The sequence below is a fragment of the Musa acuminata genome, chromosome BXJ2-2 (assembly GCF_036884655.1).
Source record: "Musa acuminata AAA Group cultivar baxijiao chromosome BXJ2-2, Cavendish_Baxijiao_AAA, whole genome shotgun sequence".
NCBI lineage: Eukaryota > Viridiplantae > Streptophyta > Magnoliopsida > Zingiberales > Musaceae > Musa > Musa acuminata.
In genome coordinates, this window is record NC_088339.1 from 16,830,684 (window position 1) to 16,839,677 (window position 8,994).

Genomic DNA, 8,994 nt, shown 5'->3' on the forward strand with positions numbered 1-8,994 from the left:
GGAGTGGAGAAGTTGTGATTGTATCCATTAACTTCACAAAAATTTTGAAAGTCACAGTTTTGAAATTCGCCACCGTGATCACTTCGAATTGATGAAATCATGAAACCTTTTTCGTTTTGAGTGAGTTTACAAAATTTAGAGAAACACTTGAAATAATAATCATTTTTGTGAGCTAAAAAATAGGTCCAAGTGTATCTAGTATAGTCATCCACAAGTACAAATGCATATTTGCTTCCTCCTAGACTTGTCATGTCAATTGGTCCAAATAAGTCCAAATAAATAAATTGTAATGGTCTAGTGGTGCTAATTTGAGTTTTTGATTTGAAACTAGTTTTTATTTGTTTACCTAGTTGACATGCATCGCATACTTTGTCCTTAATAAACTTTATATTTGGAATTCCTCGCACTAATTCTCTAGATGAGATCTTAGATATTAGTTTCATGCTTGCATGGCCTAGTCTTCTATGCCAAAGCCAAGCATCATCATTTAAAGCAGAGAAGCACATTTCATTACTTAGTTCATCAAGGTTGATGGTGTAGACATTATTTTGTTTTAATGCAATCATAGTTATGTTATGGTTTGGTTTTTCAATAATACACACATTTGATTCAAATCTAACGATATAACCTTTATCGCATAATTGACTAACACTCAAGAGATTATGTTTCAATCCATCAACTAGTAAGACATCATCAATAGAAAATTTTAATTTGTTACCTATGGTTCCCTTGCCAATGATTTTGCCTTGGTTGTTGTCTCCGAAGGTGACGTACCCTTCTTCTTTGCTAGTGAGCATAGAGAAATAAGATGGATCTCCAGTCATATGTCTTGAGCATCCACTATCTAGATACCATCTCTTGCTCCTAGCTTGTGATGGTGTATGTTTCTACAAGAAGGGATTATTTTTAGGTACCCATTTTCTTTTGGGTGCCTTAAAAATTGATTTAACTTGTTCATCATATTGCATAGAATTGATCATGGTTCCTTTAGGAACCCAAATTAGTTTGTTCAGACTAATTTTCTTGAATGGACATTTATAAGTTTTATGTCCATATTTGCAACAAAAGTTGCAATTGCTTTGGTGCCGAACATGTAAGACGGGGCTTTTCATGAAGGTGGTTGGATTTTGGTGAGGACTTCTCACAAATCCGATTCCACTTCTTTTAGGAACGTGACCCTTATTTGTAAGGATCATGTTCAAAGATTTGCTACCAACCTCGAATTTCTTCAAGGTGTCCTTAAGTAGCAAGTTCTCCTTTTGGAGAGATTCTAGATCATGGCATTTTATACATGGAGCTAAACTATCATGACATTCAGTTTTTAATTTATCGATATCGCAAGTGAGACTATCATGCTCCTTTTTTAGCAATTTGTATTTTCTACTAATTGTTTTACATTCATCAAATAACTCATGGAAAGCATTTAATAATTCATGATAAGGTAAATCTGCATCAATTAAATCCGTTACCTCTTCTCCGATGGCCATTAGGGCATAATGAGCAACTTGCTCGGTGTTGGACTCCTCTTCTTCGGACGCGCTTGAATCATCCCACGTTGCCTTGAGCGCCTTCTTCTTTGATGTTCTCTTTTTGGCTTGAGGACAATCGTTCTTGTAGTGTCCTGGTTTTTTTCACTCATAGCAAATCACTGGTCCTTCTTGTGTTCGAATTTATTTTTTGTATTATTTTTAAATTTGTTCTTTCTTAAATATTTTTTAAATTTTTGAGTCAAAAGTGCAATGTCATTGTCACTGTCCTCATCACTTGATGTTCCTTTCAAGTGCTCTTCTTGTGATGTGAGTGCCATATCCTTCCTGTTCTTTGGAAGGGGGTTCTTGAGCTCGTCATGAGCTTGACATGTCATTTCGTAGGTCATTAGAGACCCAATAAGTTCTTCAAGAGGGAATATTTTAAGGTCTTTAGCCTCTTGAATTGCCGTAACTTTTGGATCCCAACTTTTAGGGAGGGATCTTAAGATTTTAGTTACTAGTTCAAAGTTAGTAAAATCTTTACCAAGAGCTTTGAGTCCATTAATGATATCCGTGAACCGGGTGTACATGTCTCAGATGGACTCACTTGGTTTCATTCGGAAAAGTTCGTAAGAGTGTACAAGGATGTTGATTTTGGACTCTTTCACTCGGCTAGTGCCTTCATGAGTGACCTCAAGATTTCTCCAAATATCAAAAGCCGAATCACAAATTGAAACACGATTAAATTCATTTTTGTCTAGTGCACAAAACAAGGCATTCATAGCCTTTGCGTTTAAAGCAAAAACCTTCTTCTCTGATTCATTCCATTCGCTCATCGGAAGAGAAGATTTTTGAAATCCATTTTCAACAATAGTCCAAAGCTCGAAATCTATAGAAATGAGGAAGATCCTCATATGAGTCTTCCAATAAGTATAATCCGACCCATTAAACAAGGGTGGACGTGTGATAGAATGACCCTCATGTATGCCGGAGTAAGCCATCTCTCTTGGGTATCAAACCAAATATGAGAGTGAGCCTCGCTCTGATACCAATTGTTAGGATCGGAGCGGCACTAAGAGGAGGGGTGAATTAGTGCAGCGGATTAAAACATCAGTTTTAACAAATCTTTCGTACGATAAAAATCGAAATCGGAAGTGCTTAACTTGAAAGCGTATTCACAAAGTTGTGCAGTAGAGGTAATGAGGAAATAAAGCAAGTAAGAAGGTTTGCAGTAATGTAAATAGCAGTAATGAAATGCAAACCAAAGATTACGCCGATTTTAAAGTGGTTCAATCAAATGACCTACATCCACTTGCGAGGCCCCTCTTCGATGAGGCTCCCACCTTCCACTAGCAAATCTCTTGAAAGGGAAGGGTAAATACCCATCTTACAACTTTTTACAAGCGGTTCACTCTCTTACAGATTTTCAACGAGAAAGAAGGAGGTGAACACTAGCAAATTGAAAACAAGACTAGCTAAGACTTTTCTAAGGCCTTTCTCTTAATCAATTGCTTCTCAAAAAGTTATAATCTCAGCTGAGATTTGAGGGGTATTTATAGGCCTCAAGAGGATTCAAATTTGGGCTCCAAAATTTGAATTCTCTTTGGTTCCCAATGTTGGCGGTGCCACTGCCTGTTAGTGGCGGTGCCACCGCCTGTCAGTGTCTGACACTGACAGCTCTCGGGTGCTGGGCGGTGCAACCGCCTAGTCTAGCGGTGCCACTACCCAGTCTAGCGGTACCACCGCCAGACCCTTCGGTTCACTGGTTGGGCTTCAAATTTAGCCCAAACCAAATCTAATTTTAGCCCAATTGGCCCATAACCAGGATATTAGATTATCTCTTAATCCTAATCCTAATTACAAGTGAACTACATAACTAAAAATATTCTAAGCAAGTTTTCAACCGCGAACGTCGAGTCTTGTTCCGGCGAGCTTTCCGACGAACTTCTTCCGACGGACTCCCAGCAAGCTCCCGATCTTGTGATGACTTTAACGAGTAGCCGAGCCTTCTCGGTGATCTCCGTGAACCTCCGACGATCTCTTCGGCGAACTTTCAAAAATTTCGACAGGTTCCCGATTTCTTCTCGGTTGGTTCCGGCAGCATCTCCGACGATTCTTCGGACTCTTAAACGTCCATCGAACTTGACTCCGGTATTCTTGTTTTGTGTTTTCTGGTTATCGTAGTTAATCCTGCACACTTAACTCAATAATATGGATTAGATCAATTAACCCATCAATTGATTTTATCGTCAAAATCCGAGATTCAACAATACAAACTAGATTTACAGACTAATCGAAGCGACTAATGAACATTGCAATATACTTGTGGTGGAAGGTGGCAGCAGAAAGCCTTGGATCATCGGCTGGAACTCATGGCTCGTCGCAACAGTTTACTCTGTAAGATCACCGAATGAATGCTTCTTTGATACTAATTAAGAGTGAGAACATGATGAATCAATTAATGCTTCCTTCATCTTGTCATTGTCATCGTATGGGGATGGTGTTCTCCTCTTTGCTACTCTTTGTTACTGCTTTCAACACCCTTTGCATGATCATCTCTGCTGTGTTGGGTTTAGAAAGCATCAAAATTCACCTGATAAGAAATCCATCAGAATTTTTTATCTTTAATCACTCTGCAAACACAAATTGTTCTTTAGGTCTTAGAATGAGAAATCCAGCCCTGCCATAGGGGATTTAGCTTTGATCACTCTGGGATACAAACAAACAAAAAATATATATATATTTTATGAGGTGCTGCAAATATTTCTCTCCAAATCCAACAACAGCTTTCCTAGCTGTCCTAAGATCCTCGAGTTTAAAATAATCCAAAAACACAAACCAATATGTGAGTGAAATCAAGCTAATCCTACCTTATACAAACAAGATGCACATAGGATGCAGAAAGGAATGTGTGGAAAGGATGCAAAAAAAAAGGATTTTAATTTTTTTCTTCTTTCTCGTCTCATTTAATTCCAAGAAACTTAGAAAACATTTGAACAAATTTTCATTAATTCAAGGAACTAGTTAAGAAAATCAGAAGACTATGACAGTAGAACCTATAAGTCATTAATAGATTTAGAAAGAAAATAAAAACAAAATAAGAAATATTTTAAATGTATCGACACAAGGTAATGCTCTCATCCAACATTATTTTCGAAGACGATTCAAATCGTATAAGTGATAATATAAAAGAAATTAATTGAAGAGAGCAAGAGGTATCAACAACAATTCCCTAACAACCAAAATAGATTTAATAGTAATTAATTTCCTATTTATAGACTTGTAAATATAATCAACAAATTTTGAGAATAAAAGGAAACATAAGGTTTTTCTGAGTAATATCTTTATTGCCTAACGAAGTATGTTGCAACATCATGAAATTGGAACAACCATTTACATATGCAAAACCAAAATCATGCATATCGAGGGTCCATTTTCATCATCATCATCATAATCATCATCATCATCATCATCATCATCATCATAAGAGTTGGGAATATTTTTGTTGAGAAAAAAAAGACCATTGAAGCAAGGGTCAATCCAAAGCACTAATAACAAGATTTTCATCACACATCATTACAAATTGGTCTAATAACTTACCCACCTAAGTTTCCTTCTTAGAAAAGGTGGATGATAGCAATTAGAATATAAAAAGGCCAAGGATCAGACTATTAACAATATTGACTTACTATCTATCTCAAATGATTAACAATAGCAGAGATTTTTGGCACCAAAACCAGCAAGCATGATGATTTTATCACCCCTGATCTAGTAGATTTTTAGTTTCAATAAAGCTGCTATTAATAATATTAATAAATATGCATCCCTTCTCCATCATGCTATCTGTAAATCAAGATGCTTGTGTAATCTCAAGAAAGAACCAAGCATCATCCAATGAAGATCAATCACTAAATTTTGTGACAATCCAAATCCCTTGGCATAAAAAGACCATATAAAAATTGCAGTCACATAGCAAAGAGTGACAATTTTAAACCATCTTTTGGTTGATATTCCAATATTGAAGTGCAAGATATTGTTTCATCTTCAAATTTCACAGAGGTTTTGTATGAAAATAAGTATTACGCGAAGAACATACATAGTCATCGATATCGATATGGTCGAGGCCGATATAAACCGACAATCCTCTTATTCATCTTTTGGGTGGGTCTTGCGTTCATCTCTGAGCCCTGAAAGTTAAGTTGCAAAAGTAAGAACTCTCCTATGCTGGAAAAACAGCTGTAAAAACATGTGTTACTTACATCATGGACAGCTTCTCTTAGAAGGGCCAGTTGCTCCCTTGACACTGTCCGCACCTAAACACCAGAGAAACAACTCATTTCCATGTTCATACAAAACCTTTTTCGAGGATTTAGCAGATGAACTGCATACGGCAATTCATTTGATGTCTGGTTCATGTGCATCAAGCTGACCTTCTTTATGATGGTCCAAGCCACACCCTCAGTGCAAGGTGGAGTGGTCAAAGATCCAGTGTATCTGTAGTATTTCCTACTTCCCTTTCTAACGTGCCTTGGATCCACCATGCCCACCACCTCCAAGGTCTCATGCTTATCTGAAATCCTCTCAATGTATCTCTCCAGCTGTGCACACCAAAACTCCAAGATGAGAGATAACTAACAAGAAACAATGTTGAGTAATTCAAGACATTTTATTCAAGTTGATGTTGCCAAGAACAACAGTTCTTCATGGCAAAACCAACTAACAGAGACTAAATTATTAGTGGTCACTTGATTTTTCTCTAGATTTTTCTGAATCAGATGCCAATTCTGCATTAAAATTTGATCAACCATGATATTTGCTTCCTTGTAAATCGCTTTATGGCACGCAAAGATTCATATAGCCAATTTCAATTAGTTGATTATTGTCGTTGCTCTTACAAACCTTTGCTACTAGGCATCGACTTTGTCTTTTTTTTTTTTTTGGATGATTTCCATTAGGAGTTTTGCTTCGGGATGATCTGTTCCCCTTGTGACCATGATGAATAGCATACATGGCCATTATGGTAGGCCAGGAAAACGATTTGTTTGCGCTAAGAACAGACCTCGGCAAGGAACGGATCATGGTGGCCAATCTTGTAGAGAATGCCGACGACTGCGATTTTATTATCGGCGCTTTCATGAACCATGTGCATCTCCATGGGGTACCTACAGCAGCAGCAGCAGAACATCACATGCAAGCGAGTTGGATGGGCCGAAAATTATTATTCCTACAAGTAATTGTTTCTTCCAAGGATGGAGAAGATGAAACACCTGCGGCCATTGATGGTGTGCTCGGAGGGCGAGTGCCAGTGCATCTGTTTAAGACCGTACTCTGTTCCGTTGATCCATATCCCTCCTGCTTCATCCTCCCATTTGAGCTTCGCACGGCGAGGAACTGGTCATCTTAATAAAAAGCCTTTATGGGAAAAACTTTCAGCGCATAGTTGCTTACCATGATGTCGTGACCACGGTTCTTGAGGATGGCATCGGCCGGGCGATAGGAGCGGCGAAGGCGGCCCAAGCAGGGAAATACCTGCACTCTCTCGTCGGAGAGATCAATGGGAGACTGCGTCCGACCCTTGCCACAGGCAGCCCATTCATGGTGGATCTCCCCCCAGTGCTCTGGTCCAATCTGGCTCCCCCTCTGGTAGCTGAACTCCTTCTCATCCTCTGCGAGCAACAGGCTTGTTAACAGCTAGTGATGTAGATTTTGGTGTTGCAGACGAAGGAACGAAGGCCAAGAAATCGCATACCGACTTCTTGAGAGGCTACCGGGAAGGACTGCAGGAGAGCCGCGACAAGGACGCCGAAGAAGAACACAGGTTTCGGGTGCCCCATGATGGGGTCAACGAGGGAGAGGAGAGACAGTAGAAAGGGAGATGAAGAGCAGGAGAGACGGTCGAGTTTGCAGGTACAAATAGCTATTACTACTACAGGGCTCTTTGCTGCTTTCCCTGCAAGTCCACGAAAGACTCCATTCCTCAGAATAATTCGAATATCGTGTCATGATGTTAAGGAGAGAGAATCATTGACTTTGACCACAACGGCTACGATATCATGTATTAATTATTATTATTATTATTTTAGTGATAGGAAGACAGACGTAATGCAAAAAGAATGGAGAGAGAGAGAGAGAGAGAGAGAGAGAGAGAGAGAGAGGGGGAGGGCATCCAAGGTTGGCCGGCAGCTTGATCTTTCTGTCACCCTTTGCAAAAAATATATATTAGGAGTATTATTTTAGGTATGCACTACTTATAGCTTTAAACTCAAAAGTTTGTCGAGTACAGACAGGAGACAAACCAAAATTTTGGTTGATATGGTGCAACTACCAAATATATGGCTGAGGTGGAAATATTGGTTATTTTCTTAAAATTCGGAAATATTAGTTATCAATATTTTAATTCATGAAATAAATTTTTTTTTGAATCTTATTAATTAGATACCGTTCTAAATAAATTAATATTGTATGCTTGGAATTTGACATTTTTTATTTTTATTAATTTTTTAGTTGAAATTATTATTCTGAAAATTTTTAGATTGTTTGTCAGAAAAAAGAGAAAGAGAAAGAAATGTCCTATATGTCATGAGATGGTATGTGTGGACATTATCTTTGGCTAGGATGACCAATAAGATGTTAGGATAATTTACTTTGAAAATCGAATAAACTATCACATATGGTAGTTAGATGATTATTCCATCTATTACTATTACTGGGAGGAATATGTCCTCCTCACGGTAAAATAAAAGATATAATCTTATTTGTTGTTGGGAGAATATAGATTCTATTTGTGAGACAAAACATCTCCTTCATGCGTCTAACATTCACTACACTACACGTGAAACTTAAATTTGAGACATATTATTGATCTTTTTATTGAGATGATTGTTGAGGTTTATGATTGAATTATTTGATACTTATTATGACTTTTGATATTTATACATGATATATTATTAATTCTATTACATATTTTGAGAGAGAGGATGTTTAAGAGATCTTTACTCAGCATTGCTGATTTAAATTATTTATATTTTTTAAAACACTTTCCAAATTCTAATATTGATTCCCATGCAAAGAGGACCATAGTCTACCACTAAGTCGCGTTGCGTGAAGGCCTTTAGACTTTTAATATGAGCTACTAGGGTTTAATTTTATGAGAAAAGATATCATATTATATATGTTGGAAAATAAAAAAAATAGACACAAGATAGACATTTGTTTATTGTATGAGACCTTGGTTAAGTTATTAAGGCATTCGTTGACATTTATTTTTGGATAGTTTTACCGATCGTATCATATTTATAGAGATGAATATTATTGATTGTCCGATCCATGACATATTCTTTATTTAATGATATTATTAATTGACAGAATATTAGTAGAGATGAATATTTAAAATCTTCCATCAAGATTTGCAATCATCAATCATTAACGAATTTGATTTTCATAGAATATCATATTTTGATGATAGAAACCAATTGATAAGTGTTTATGATTTGATCTGTGTTTTTAGTGACGCATGATGCTTCGA

The 8,994-nt window shown here is 37.2% G+C and overlaps 1 protein-coding gene across 1 annotated transcript; it reads right to left on the minus strand.

Annotated features, from left to right (window-relative positions):
* Positions 1-3,706: 3,706 nt before the first annotated feature.
* Positions 3,707-7,431, minus strand: LOC135605164 (alpha carbonic anhydrase 7-like). Its single transcript, XM_065094934.1, has 8 exons — positions 7,219-7,431; positions 6,918-7,135; positions 6,737-6,843; positions 6,529-6,631; positions 5,900-6,067; positions 5,729-5,782; positions 5,566-5,656; positions 3,707-4,062 (listed from the first exon to the last, which is right to left on the minus strand). The coding sequence occupies exons 1-7, from the start codon at positions 7,301-7,303 to the stop codon at positions 5,570-5,572; spliced, it is 822 nt and encodes a 273-aa protein (XP_064951006.1). The 5' UTR covers positions 7,304-7,431; the 3' UTR covers positions 3,707-4,062; positions 5,566-5,569.
* Positions 7,432-8,994: the final 1,563 nt, after the last annotated feature.

What these genes read in the sequence shown, in the direction of transcription:
- LOC135605164 (XM_065094934.1), bottom strand. Translation starts at nt 7,303, where the DNA reads ATGGGGCACCCGAAACCTGTGTTCTTCTTCGGCGTCCTTGTCGCGGCT. An exon ending in ACCGTGGTCACGACATCATG is followed by an intron (nt 6,844 to 6,917) that starts GTAAGCAACTAT and finishes CGCCGTGCGAAG; the next exon opens with CTCAAATGGGAGGATGAAGC. An exon ending in TAAGAGAAGCTGTCCATGAT is followed by an intron (nt 5,657 to 5,728) that starts GTAAGTAACACA and finishes CTTAACTTTCAG; the next exon opens with GGCTCAGAGATGAACGCAAG.